Consider the following 14881-nt stretch of genomic DNA (forward strand, 5'->3'; position numbering starts at 1 on the left):
ATCCCAAAATTGAAGGTTTAACTAGTGGATTTCAAAACAGAACACTTAAATTGCACGATTTTAAGAAGATTGTAAAATCCACTAAATCTATTAATTTTTATACTAAAAATATAATATGAAAAAATAAAGAATTTTAGGAGAATCAGTTAAATTGCTATATAATATATAAATTAAATTGATATATACCATACTACTTTGTCAAAAATGTTAGCCAATCAACATGTTTCTAATTTGTTTTTTAAAACGAAGAAGCCATATGTGGCAGAGTCTAATTGGTTTGACATTAAGAAGTATGTTGTGTGTGATACAGCAGATAAAAGTTGAAAAAATCGGTGCCTCTTTTATCGTGCAACATTAGATTCTCCGGGAAATCAGTAGCTTATCTGTTCAGCATACAGAGGAGACCACCTATGTCAACTTTTTTGCACATTTTTCTTTCTTTTGTCAACTTTTAAGGCAGCTTTTTACCAAGTCTCTCGTCTTTCAAAGCTGTTTTTATATAGACCCTCCTGGTGGTAATAATTCAAAACAATTCCACTCACTAGCATTTTCACTCTCTACTAGAGATGGGTTCTGGTTCTGGGAATAATAATTTTGTCCAAGTTGTTGCTAAAAACTTCGATGTTCTTGCTCTGTATGTATCTTTCCCAATCTCATCAACTCAAACGTTTTTATTTTTATTATTATTATTTTTTATAAGTTTCAGATGTTTTGTTGTTCTTGATTTGCAGACCTTTAGTCACTCTTGTTTATCCCCTGTAAGTATGCTTCGTTTTGGACCATATATATATATAATTCAAAGTTAAATTATGATGATGTTCAAGGGACTCAATTAAATGCTTGATTTTCTCAGGTATGCATCTATTAAGGCCATAGAAACCAAGTCCCGTGCGGATGATCAACAATGGCTTACATATTGGGTGCTATATTCTCTTATTACTCTCTTCGAGATTACGTTTGCCAAAGTCATTGAACTGTAAGCCTTAATTTCAATGCAGCAAGTTTTACATTTTTGCTATTCTTTATTTAAAGTATAATTTTGTTTTTTAGAAGAAAAAAAAAAGAATAATTAATATTTTGGTTTAATATCATTGACATGGCTTGATGTTTTGGACTAAATTCAATTGAACCCTGCTAGTCGGACCCAAAAAAAGGAAAAAAAAAGAAAAGAAATTATCCATGTACCTTTTACCTGTTTTGGAAAATGACATTTAACCTTCTACGAAATAGTTATTAGATTCACACCTTTTGGGTATATATCTCTTGTTTTTAAGGAACTTTTGGGTATATATCACCAAGTAAGATCTGATTAAACATAAAAAATAAAATTTTTTTTAAATTAGTTTCTTTTGCTAAGAAAATTTCTTTAATATAAAAACAAAAGAAGACAAAGGGTCTTACTCGAAAAAGAAAAGAAGGGTTCCAAAAGTTACAAAAAAAAAAAAGTTTAATTAACCTAATTTATATAGATTATATGTTATTTTATTTTATTGTTGTTTTTTTTTTTTTTTCCATAGTTTATGTGCTACATTGTTATAATTTCTACTTAGTATTTAGAGAGAGACTTTGCCAATTGATGATGATGTATGCCGTAGATAAGATTGTAAGTCTTGCAATTAAAATCATTAATCTCTTAATAACATCGATAACCAATTTTAGATCTTCAAAAGTTTGTTATTATTTTGTTTAATATGGATATATTACATTTGGACCTCTTCAAATTCACACTAATTAAGATTTAATATTTTATATTTTCAAAATTACAACTAACAACTTTGTAAATTGTGTGAATGATATTAATACAATGGCATAAACGAAACAGTAAGAGGGAGGAGTATGACTTTTTAAAACTACAGGAAAGAAGGATGATATTTTTGAAAATGAGAAGGGTCAAATCATATTTAGTCTAAATCTTAGGACAATTTAATGACATGCATAAAATAATTAAGAGGTATATTAATTATTTTGTTTGTTAATGGTTGATGATAATTAGGTTGCCTATTTGGGCTTATGCTAAGCTGATTTTCATATGCTGGTTGGTGCTACCACAATTCAATGGGGCAGCATATGTTTACAAACGCTTCATTAGACCATTCTATATGAACCCACAAATTACCACTGCTCATCAAATCTGGTATATCCCAAGGAAGAAGAATATCTTTAGCAAGCAGGATGACATTTTAACTGCTGCTGAGAAATATATTGAAGAGCATGGGACCGAAGCATTTGAGAGGCTCATAACCAAGGTAATAAATATTAAAAATTAATAGTACATTATTTTTGGTAAATACAGCTTTTTATTTAATTTTATTGCATTTCCGCTTTTCATTAATTAATAAATTTTGCAGGCTGATAGAGAAACAAGAGCCAGGAGGAGCAACAATTACACGATCTTTGATGATGATTATATGTATTAACAATTTAAATTGCATATTTTCCTTATCTATGCTTGGTTCTGATGTTGTCCCTGATTTCCTAGCCAGGAGGAGCAACAGTTACGCGATCTTTGATGATGATTATGTGTATTAACAATTTAAATTGCATATTTTCCTTATCTATGCTTGGTTATGATGTTTTCCTGATTTCCTAGTAATTAATATCCTATATACATATATATTATATTTATCAATCACTTTATATAACGTTATAGAAAGTTTTAGATCAGATTGAAATATAAAATTATATTATAGATTAATATGAATCCATATATCTGTTTGGATTTAGAAAAATATAGGGGGAAAAATCAAAACAAAAATATAAAAGAAAAATATATGAGACGAAAAAAAAAAAAGTATGAATTTTTCTAATGCTTGATAATGCAAGGAAATATGACAGGAAATAAAAAATAATAATGTCAAAAGTGAGTAGATACGGGAGAATGAGCTAGGTCTGATTAATAAACTCCAATTTGAGTGCAAATGAAGGAGAAGAGGGAGAGAAGGAGGAAGTTGGACGGCTAGCAAAGCAGGGGGGCGCCAAGTTTTCTGTTTTCTTAAGAAATTAGTTTTACTCACCAAATATTAAGGAAAATAAAAGTCCCAATTACACAGTTAGTTTTCTTTCTCTTTCTCCTTTATAATTTTTTTTTTCCTCCCTCTTTTCTCTAAACCAAATATTTAAAAACAAAATCCTTAAGTTTTTTTTTTTTCTCATTTTTCTTGCTAAAATTCAAGTTTCAAACAAAGTTATAGGGTTTATTTTACTCTTCTTGAATTTTAGTATTTTATTTAAATTTGTATGAAATGTCAAATATGTTTTAAAATGTAATCAATTCAATAATTAATAATAAAGGTTTTGATAGTTTTATACAAGACAATATTGGCGAATTGTTTAACTTTATAATATATAATGACAAGACTTGCTTCGGGAATCCTCCTAGAATACCTAAAAGAATCTCACTTAAACTGCGAACATACAACAAATGCAATATTAAATAATATCTCAATATATACAGATAGAGCCACCACAATATATAAATTCAAAACTATAATCCACAATTAAAGGCCGTTATACTATAGGCCACAATTACACATATATAAAAGGGTTACTATCATGTCCAGTATTTAAGTCAGAGAATTCTAAGAGTATTTGAAAAATTTAGAAATATAACCGATGCAAATAAGTCTAAAAAACTAAAGATAATAGGAAAAGATAAATGTTGCTGCTGCTGTGGAAAAATAGATTGTCAGTTAACTACCTGATCTAGAGGAACGAATTTAAAAACAAATAAAAAATATGAGATAATGATAACGAATTTAAAAACAAATAAAAAATATGAGATAATGATATCTCATAGAGTGGCTTAGTACAATAGAAAATTAATAGTTTATTTCTGTAACTTTTTCTTTCAAAATCTCTTATTCTACTCTTTTGAAAGGATATTTAAAAATTATTTTACAAAATTCAAATTTGTATCCCAAATTAATATCATAAAACTGATGCTCAAATAGTATAAATTAATGTTCTTTAAAAATATTAAAAACTAGATCAATTATAATATAAATATTGAACATAAAATAATATAAACATAATTTCGTAAATTAATTATTAAAGTGCGAAAAACCATAAATATTATAAGACTGATAATATATTCAGAAACATAAACAATGTACCATACGAGATACGTAGTGCTGCCAAGTAGTGTATGGCATCTCGGAACACCACCAGATAGTAAAAGAAAGAAACCTGTGGAATGAACCCACCTCATGAATTTTAACATCTTAAATGCATTGTGGCAATACAAACCTATAGGATTAACCCATCTCATTACTGTTAGTATATGAAAGGTATTGTGGCAGTAATGAACCTATACAAACCTATAGGATTAACCCATCTCATTACTGTTAGTATATGAAAGGTATTGTGGCAGTAATGAACCTATAGGATGAATCCAATCTCACAACACTTAGCATACTACAAGTATCATGGCAAATCTATATGCTATAATATACTAATGAATAGAGATACTGATACTATATAGTACACAAATTAAAAATAAATTGTACAATATTTGTAAAAAATCTATGTAAGATCATACTTTTCCAGAAAATATGGTACCATAAAGCATAATTTAATATTCAAATCCAATCATTTGTTTAAATACTCCAAAAACTCCAAATTATCATTTCATGCCAAAATATAAATATCAACAGCGAAATATATCCCCATAAATCATTTTGAGACACTCAAAAATATAAAACACTTAAACATGCTTAAAAATATATAATATAAGAATGAATTTAGATGGTCCAAAATTGGGGGAGGAGGTGTATAGGTTGATGTGAATCCGCTCGAGCTTGCACAATCGACAACTCACTAGGGTACTGATCCGATACGGATGAAGACTGGACCGATCACTAGGGCTCAAGCTAAGAGGTTTAAGGACAACATTGCTACCTTTATCCAAAAAGTAATTCATTCTCAAAAGGGTTTGTCCATACCTGAAGATAAAAGACCTGTTTTAAGTATCCAAGTGGTGTAGGCTGGTACAGCGGATATTTTACATCGGACACCCATACATCGGACATTTTATATTGGATACCTATACATCAGACATTTTATATTGGACACCCATGCCTCGGACATCTGACCTCGGACTTCGGACATCAGACATAACTTAATTTGGACATCAGGCAGACATAAGTTAGCTCGGACAGACATCAGTTAGCTCAGACATCAGGCAGACATAAGTTAGCTCGGACATCAGACATAAATCAGCTTAGTTGTCAAACCAGTCAACTCGTTTTCTGATTTACGTGTGACTTTTCTTTTTGGGTTTTTATTTATTTGCTGGACAAATAAGTTTAGAAAAGTTTTTATTCTATTATTTTGTTTGTAAATTAATTAATTCCTAATTGAAAATAAGGGAATTAATTAATTAGATTAGGAAAAGAAAAGATTCAGTCAAGCTAGACTCTTCATTGTGTGGCCAGTTTTTCCTAGGGTTTTTAGGGTTTATTTTGTTTTTTTCAAAGCCTATTTAAAGGCTTATTTGTCAATAAGAATACAACTTTGATTTGATTGATAAAATACTTGTGAGATTAATTATCTCTTTGTTCTTTAAGAACACCTAAAACACTATTAGAGAATTGGTTGTTTTAGCTTGACTTATCAATAGGTTTTCCATCCCTTATTGTGGCGTCTACATTATACAAAGGTTTCTAACCACAGGTTGGTTAGGGGTTGAGGTCAATTCCATTAGAACTTTAACTTAATTAAGATCCGGGCTAATATAATATGGGTTTAGGAGCAGATCGTCCTAGGTTCGTATCATTTGGTATCAGAGCCAGGTTTTGTTCAGGTTTGATCTATCTTTATTTGCTTTATTTGTTTTTTGTGTTATTCTACAATTTTAGCATTAGGTTAAGGTTGCATCCATCCCATACACATTCTGCATCTTAAAAAAGAAAAAAGTATTCATTCCTAGTTGAATTAGGATTTCCTAGTTTTACTGTATTTTTTATTTCCTAGTTTGTTGGTTGTCTTTCATCATTGTTCTTTTAATTTGGTTATTGTTAATTTTTATTGCTGTTTTAGTCTTAAATATTTGCATTCATCTATTAAAAAAAAAAAAAAAAAAAGGAGTTTGTGGCAACATTTAAAAAAAAAAAAAACTGCACATTTGTGTTTATTTGGCGGTCACGGGTTTGATGAATTTTTGGAGTTGGAATTGCAAATTTGTTGTTTATTCTTGCTACTGCAGTTGTGTTTGATATTCAATGAGTGAAAAAAAAAAAGAGGTATACCCGAATAAAAAAAAAAATTTTTGGGTTTGTTGAATTTGGTGTTGAAATTTGAGTTTGGGAACTTGTTTGATTTGGAGATTTGATTTGTGATATTTTGAGTTTCTGGAGAATTATTTGGTTGGATATTTGAATTTGGGGTGCTTAAATTATTTGGATTAAAATTAGTTAAAGGATTTGATACAAAAATTTGAATTACAAAGAACAACAACCAACAACTATTCTATATTTTTGGTCAATTTGATTCTTGTTCATATTTGAATTTATTTTTCTAGAATTTTATTCTTGAACTCATAATCTATTACCATCTGGTCCAGTTCTTCAAAATTCCAAAGTTTTCTCATTAATTTGCTTTATTTTGCCTAGAAAAAGCCGAAACTAGGTTTTGTTGAATTCTTTCGGTATTGCCTACTTTTAGCTACTGTTTTATTGATAAGTTTAATTAAAACATTCTTGTAATCTAATTGCTGTTTTCTGGGTATTTTGATTAGAACTTTGAGTTAATTCTTTGAGTGAAAAAGGCAAGAGATTGAGCTTAAAAGAGGGTAAAAGCCGAAACTAGTGTGCAAACACGAGTGTCGAGACCTTGTTTGAGTGAAACATGTGAGGGAGTGAATATTGTGAGGATTTATTTTATTTTTGTAGTATTTTACTAACATGGCAGATTCTAGAATAAGAAGAGAAGACACACCACTGAGAATTAATGAAGAAGAGTCCGTAGGATTTCATGGTGATCCACGAGCTACCGGAAGTGGTGAGCAAACAGAATTGAAAGCTGTTTTGGAACAATTATAGCGGATGAGTGCTCAAGTTGAGCACATGAATCAAAGGATGGGAAGGCTAGAAGTTTCCCAAGGAATGCCAAACACAAGAAATATGCAAGAATTCCGTGAGGATCGAGGTCAAGGACGAGGAGGCCGTGAGAGACCGAGAGAGGAATTTGAGGAGGAGAATTTCGGTGGAAACTTTGAGGAAGGCATGGACGAAACCTTTGCTGTCCAAGAGAGAGCTGGCCGTGGAAGGTATAGGAGGGAAGAAACAGATGACAATCTTAGCAATATTAAGATCAACATCCCACCATTCATGGGAAAAAGTGATCCCGAGGCATATTTGGAGTGGGAAGAAAAGATGGAGATGATATTCGATTGCCATAATTATTCGGAGGGCAAGAAGGTGAAGTTGGCAGTAATGGAGTTTGGCCATTATGCACTCCAATGGTGGACAAATGAGCAAGCCACCCGGAGGAGAGTTGGTGATGACTTGATCACAACATGGCGATAAATGAAAGGAGCCATGAGAAAGCGGTTTGTGCCATCACATTACCATAGGTTGCTGCATCAAAGGCTTCAATCTTTGTCTCAAGGAAGTAGGTCCGTGGAGGATTATTACAAAGAGATGGAGATGCTCATGATGAGGCTGAATATGAATGAGGATAGGGAGGCAACAATGGCGAGATTTCTTGGTAGTTTGAACCGTGACATTGCCAACCAGCTTGAATTGCAACAATACTTGGAGTTGGAGGAGATGTTGCATGGAGCCATTAAGCTCGAACACCAATTCAAGAGGAGGGGTGTAGAGTCACGGCTTGGAGGAGTTTCCAACAGTGGGAGATTCAATTCAAGTGGCTGGAGAAACAACTCAGCTAATGAAATCAAACCAAAACCGAAAGCTGGAAAAGAAAGTACCAACCGGTCAAAAAGGGAGGTCAAGACCGAATCTGTCCAAGCACTTAGAGGTGAGATAAAATCTGATCCTAAACCTTAAAAATCCAGAGAAATAATTTGTTTTAAGTGCCAAGGAAGAGGACACATAGCCAGGCAATACCCAAATAGAAGAATCATGGTATTAAAGGGTGATGGTGAGCTGGAATTTGCAAGTGAAGAAAGCGAAGCTGAAACCGAGCAAGAGGAGGAATGCAATGATGATGAAGCCAAACCAGTAGACACATCTAATGTCGAGTTGAGCTTGGTTTCAAGGAGAGTACTTGCTGTCTACAAAGATGAAGAGCAGATACAAAGAGGAAGCATCTTCCACACTCGCTGCGAAATACAAGGTAAGATTTGTAGCATGATTATAGATAGTGGGAGTTGTACCAACGTGATAAGTAATCTTGTAGTTGATAAATTACACTTGAAAACAATTAAACATCCAGAACCCTATAGGTTACAATGGTTAAATGATAGTGGTGAGATGAGGGTAAATAAGCAAGCCAAAGTTAAATTTAATATAGGTAGGTATGAGGATGTTGTCTTGTGTGACATTGTACCAATGCATGCCGAACATATTTTACTAGGTAGACCATGGCAATTTGACAAAGATGCTACTCATTTTGGTCGAGAAAATAGTGTTGTTTTCAGGTTTAAAGGGAAGAAAATCAAGTTGGAGCCATTGACTCCCAAGGAGGTCTACAAAGATCAACTACAATTGCAACAAAGGAGGGAGGCTGAAAAACTCAAGGAGAAAACAAGTATGGCACCAACGGCTTCACCATCCTTTCAAGAAGGTGAGATTGAGATTGCTAATCAAGGTAAGCTTTCTAAAACCCAAATCGAGTGGAAAAACCAAGAGAAAGCCGAGAGGGGGCTGAGAAAAGAGAGCAAACCCGAGAGCACCAAAAATCTGGAAATTTCCACCAATGAGGGCCAAACCGAGGGAAGAAAAATAAAAGAAAGAAAAGAGAGGAAAAACCAGAATTTTATTTGAGTTTTGGGGATATTAATAAGGCTATTGAATGTACAAAACCCTTACTGGTCATGATCTATAAAGAAAACTATTTTAATGATCAAACTAACTTTGAAGAACTTGAATTGCCAAGTTCAATGATTTCTCTTTTGAAGGAATTTGGAGATGTTTTCCCGAATGAGATTCCAAGTAGACTACCACCTATTCGAAGGATAGAACATCAAATTGACTTTGTCCTAGGGGCTGCCATACCAAATAGACTAGCATATAGAAGCAATCCCAAAGAAACAAAGGAGCTGCAAAAACAGGTAAGTGACTTGCTTGATAAAGGATACATTTGTGAGAGTTTAAGTCCATGTGCTGTTCCTGTTTTGTTGGTACCTTAAAAGGATGGTTCTTGGAGAATGTGTGTTGATTGTAGGGTTATAAATAACATCACCATTCCTAGATTAGATGATATGCTTGATGAGTTGCATGGTGCTTGCATGTTTATTAAAATTGATCTTAGGAGTGGTTATCATCAAATTAGAATGAAAGAAGGTGATGAATGGAAAACCGCATTTAAAACTAAATATAGGCTGTATGAATGGTTAGTTATCCTTTTTGGATTATCTAATGCACCTAGTACTTTCATGACGCTTATGAATCATGTAATGCGTCCATTTATTGGTAAATTTGTGGTTGTTTATTTTAATGATATTTTGGTGTATAGCCGAAACTTGGATAAGCATGTGGATCAACTTAGGCAAGTTTTGCAAGTTCTTAGAAAGGAAAGGTTGTTTGCTAACATGAACAAGTGTGATTTTTACAAAGATGAGCTTGTTTTTCTAGGATTTGTAGTAAGTGCTGCAGGAATCAAAGTGGATCAAGCTAAAGTGCAAGCAATCAAAGAGTGGCCGGTTCCTACAACAATCACCCAAGTGAGGAGTTTCCATGGCTTGGTAAGTTTTTATAGAAGATTTGTTAAGGATTTTAGCACCATAGCCGTACCTTTGAATGAAGTTGTCAAGAAGAATGTTGGCTTTAAATGGGGGGAAGTACTAGAAAAATCTTTAAATTTGTTAAAAGAAAAATTGTGTAATGCACCTTTATTAGTTTTGCCAAATTTTTCTAAGACTTTTGAAATTGAATGTGATGCTTCGGGTGTAGGTATTGGAGCTGTCTTAATGCAAGAAGGAAGACCCATAGCCTACTTTAGTGAAAAATTAAATGGAGCTGCGCTAAACTACCCAACTGATGATGCATCCAATGTTGCTAATTTATTTTTCAAGGAAATTGTGAGATTGCATGGAATGCCAAGAACTATTGTTTCAGCTAGGGATGCTAAGTTCTTAAGTTATTTTTGCAAAACTTTGTGGGCTAAGTTAGGTACTAAGCTTTTATTTTCAACTACTTGTCATCCACAAACTGATGGACAAGCTGAAGTAGTGAATAGAACTTTGTCTGCATTGTTGAGAGCATTAATTAGTCGAAATTTGAGAACTTAGGAGGATTGTTTGCCACATGTTGAATTTGCTTATAATAGGTCTTTGCATTCAGCAACTAAATTAACTCCTTTTGAAATTGTTTATTGTTTTAATCCTTTCACTCCATTAGATCTAACACCTTTACCTTTAAGTGAACGTGCTAATCTAGATGGAAAAGAAAAAGCCGATTTTGTTAAGCAGATTCATGAAAAAACTAAGGCAAATATTGAGAGGAGGACCGAGCAATATGCAAGGAATGCTAACCAAGGCCGAAAACAAGTTGTTTTTGAACCTGGGGATTGGGTTTGGTTACACTTGGGAAGGAGAGGTTTCCCGAATAGCAGAAATTAAAATTGATGCTGAGAGGCGATGGGCCTTTCCAAGTTTTGGAGCGGATAAATGACAATGCTTACAAACTTGATTTACCAGGTGAGTATAATGTTAGTGCTACATTCAATGTTGCTGATTTGTCTCTTTTTACCGCAGGTGATGACTTTAATTTGAGGGCAAATCCTTTTCAAGAGGAGGGGAATGATGCGAATCCGTCTGAGCTCACACAACCGACAACTCACTGGGGTACTGATTCGATACGGATGAATACTGGACCGATCACTAGAGCTCAAGCTAAAAGGTTTAAGGACAGCCTTGCTACCTCTATCCAGAAAGTAATTCATTCTCAAAATGGCTTGTCCATACCTGAAAATAAAAGACCTGTTTTAAGTATCCAAGTGGTGGAGGTTGATACATCAGACTTTTTACATCAGACACGCATACATCGGACACCCATGCCTCGGTCATCTGACCTCGGACTTCGGACATCAGACATAACTTAGTTCGGACATCAGGTAGCCATAAGTTAGCTGAGATAAACATCAGTTAGCTCAGATAGACATAAGTTAGCTCAGACAGACATAAGTTAGCTCGGACATCAGGCAGACATAAGTTAGCTCAGACATCAGACATAAGTCAGCTTAGTTGTCAAACTAGTCAACTCGTTTTCTGATTTGTGTTTGACTTTTCTTTTTGGATTTTTATTTATTTGCTGGACAAATAAGTTTAGGAAAGTTTTTGTTTTATTATTTTATTTGAAAATTAATTAATTCCTAATTGAAAATAAGGGAATTAATTAATTAGATTAGGAAAAAGAAAGATTCGGTCAAGCTAGAACTCTTCATTGTGTGGCTGGTTTTTCCTAGGGTTTTTAGGGTTTATTTTGTTTCTTTCAAAGCCTATTTAAAGGCTTATTTTTCAATAAGAATACAACTTTGATTTGATTGAGAAAATACTTGTGAGATTAATTATCTCTTTGTTCTTTAAGAACATCTAAAACACCATTAGAGAATTGGTTGTTTTAGCTTGACTTATCAATAGGTTTTCCATCCCCTATTGTGGCGTCTACATTATACCAAGGTTTCTAACCACAGGTTGGTTAAGGGTTGAGGTCAATTCCATTAGAACTTGAACTTAATTAAGATCCGAGTTAATATAATACGGATTTTGGAGCAGATCGTTCTAGGTTTGTATCATAGGTTGGCTTGGAATGGTCAAAAAATTGCCAATCAACCGGAAAATACCAAATAGCTGTCACCGGATTCAAACGGTTGATCCTTGCTCATCAATAGGCTGTCTGACCAAAACTTTGGTCAGCTTCGTTGCCCAAAGTGGGTTTCCACAATGGCTAGCCTGTGAAGTCTTATGGTAGTTGAAAAGTAATCAAAATCGACTTGATCTGGTTTGTGCTTAAAGGGTTTTGTGTTGACCCAGTTCGGACTCTTGGGTTTGTAAAGAGTTTCTTCGTGTTTAGTGAATAAAATGGATATTTTGAAATTTGTTCACTATTAGGCACGCTTCTCAATAGTTATATAGGGGCTTGGATTACTAGTAGATAAAAATCCGAGACCATTGATATAATACTGATGTTTAAAACTTTCAAAAACCATAATTTTATCTGTAACTCAAAATTTGATGTGGTAACAGTTTATGAACTCATATCAACGTGCTCTACACACTGTTATACTATTCAGACAAAAACATTAACTATATAAAAAGTCAAATTTAGAACCCACAAATGGTCTAATTGGTCAAACTCGATTAAAGTTTCAAATTTTTGAGCATTTTTGGGTTGGGATGTTACATATAAACTAATCATGATATGAGATTCTCATTGATATTTTATGTATAATTTGACTGCATGTATATACGATGTTACATTAGTACAATATTGTTTGTCAGCAAGCAGTAAGTAGCTGTGCTCATGCACAAAAAAAAAAAAAATAAAAAAAAAATAGTTTGTGTTTTTCCATTACTCAGTTATATTGCATTTAAGATTTTCCATGTATGTGATAAAAATACTAATATATTGTGCAGGACCATTACTATATACATATTTTCTTTTGGGTAAATATGACCATCACTACCTTAGTGGCAAATGTTATTTTAAGAAAAAAAAAATTTTGAAATTTGGATAACAAGCAATTCCAAGTTTTTATCATTGCTGAAAAAAAAGGAAAATTTTATAATTTATTAGGCAATATGTATTTACATAAAAAGATTTTGTTACTAATTAAAATTTTAATTGCACTTTGATATCCTCTAATTTCAAAATTTTGCAATTTAAGCTTTGATTTTAAAACTTACCACATTAAGCCCTCTATTTTTCATTTGTTGCATATTGATCCAATTATCATTAAATTCTCAAATGTCAACCAATAAAGGATTATGTTTAGGATGCTTACACAACTCAAGAAACTGTATAACATTCAATTAAGTTTCTAAAGGTCACAGCTCATATTGGGTTTAAACCCTAATTACTAAATTTATAGAAGACTCAATGTGCAACAAATAAAAAATAAAGAACTTAACGTGATTGGTTTTAAAATTGAGAACCTAATTGCAATATTCTAAAATTAGAGAGTACAAAAATGAAATTAACCCTTAATTAAATAGATAACGTTAGGTATTTTTTAGTAAGGCTAATATGATTCTTTTTAAATCATTATTAATTAAGTTTTATCCTTATATATATATATATATATATTTCTGTACATAAGTTTTTCATTGTTTATGGGTTATTCAAAGGACAAAGAAAATAATAATCTTTTAGGATTTACCATGCCTACCAATATATAGCAATAGAATAGTCTAATATATATTAGAAAAAGTGACTAGAATGGGCATCTTAACTAGGTTGACAACCCAAAATAGAAAACATGAACTAGACAAATATTATTAAAAAGTAATAATAATAATAATAATAATAATAATAATAATGAATTAAAAAACAAAACAAAGTAGATAAACCAACAGAAAAATATAAAAAGCACCCAAACCCTAAGGGCTCATTTGGTATGCAGGATATGATTGGATTGAAATTTGATTGGATGAGATAAGATTTAATATAATATTGTATTTGGTATCAGTCAGACTGTACTAATTTTTTTAATTAAAATAATCAATCGTAAATATAATGTAACATATATTATATTGATTTTTGAACGAAGCAAAATTATGTAAATTATATAAGTACATTTTTTTAATCATATATTATATATATATATATATATATAAGTACTTTATCTAATCATTTTTCAAAAGCTTTATCTAATCGACATATCATATTATTAAACTAATCATTAAAATTATATATTTTAATATACATATCGAAAAAAATTTGCTCATAGTATTGTTATATTTCTAAAAGTAATAAAATATAAAATAAAATAACTCAAACATTTATGCAAGGGGTATAAAGAAATAAAGATAAATAAAGAACAAGTTCTTAAAGAAAGAAAAAGTTAGTTTTCTTCAAAATAAAAGAAAAGAACGAAAAAAGTTAAGGAGATGATTAACAAAAAGAAAGGAAACCAAAGATAAGAAAAAAGAAAATGAAAAAAAAAAAAAAAGCTAACTGCTACAAAAGAATAATTAAAAAAAAAAAAAGCCAATGCAAAGATAGGAGGAACAAAAAAGTAATGCAAAGATAGGAAAAAAGGAACAAATGCATGAAAGTGGATTAAAAAAAAAGATAGGAAAAAAAATGGAAAAGGTGCTTGTTCAAATGGGAATGCCTCTTGGATAATTTCATCCCAGCATTCATGATGGGATAGTATAAATAAGTGTTTGGAGTCAAGATTTTTTAATCTTATCTACTACCACACCAAACATGGGATTGGAACCTTTATATCTCAGTTCCAATCCTAATTAGGTCCACCCAATAGGCCTAAGCAACCTCGTTGACCTTCTAATTGAGGAAACAGGGAAAACCATAGAAAAGCAAATAGGTTACCACTTATTTATAAATTCTAAAAGACCAAAATCCCCATTAAACCTTCTTGATGGGCTGTTGCACGAAAAGAAGGCAATTGAGACACCACATATCCGAATCAAAATGAACAGAAAACTTGGATAAGATATCAACAAGTTTCTTTCCTTCTTTCAAGATATGAGAAACTTTGAAGGAGATTTCTCCAATGAAAGATAAACACCTAGATC

General features: G+C 32.1%; 1 protein-coding gene across 1 annotated transcript; it reads left to right on the top strand.

Annotated features, from left to right (window-relative positions):
• The first annotated feature begins 456 nt into the window (after positions 1-456).
• On the top strand, positions 457-2582 carry LOC125418688 (HVA22-like protein c). Its single transcript, XM_048462878.2, has 5 exons — positions 457-634; positions 732-758; positions 854-976; positions 1994-2246; positions 2349-2582. Exons 1-5 carry the CDS (start codon positions 567-569, stop codon positions 2415-2417), a joined length of 540 nt encoding a protein of 179 aa, XP_048318835.2. The 5' UTR covers positions 457-566; the 3' UTR covers positions 2418-2582.
• The last annotated feature ends 12299 nt before the right edge of the window (positions 2583-14881 follow it).

This window comes from Ziziphus jujuba, chromosome 12, assembly GCF_031755915.1.
Source record: "Ziziphus jujuba cultivar Dongzao chromosome 12, ASM3175591v1".
Lineage (NCBI taxonomy): Eukaryota > Viridiplantae > Streptophyta > Magnoliopsida > Rosales > Rhamnaceae > Ziziphus > Ziziphus jujuba.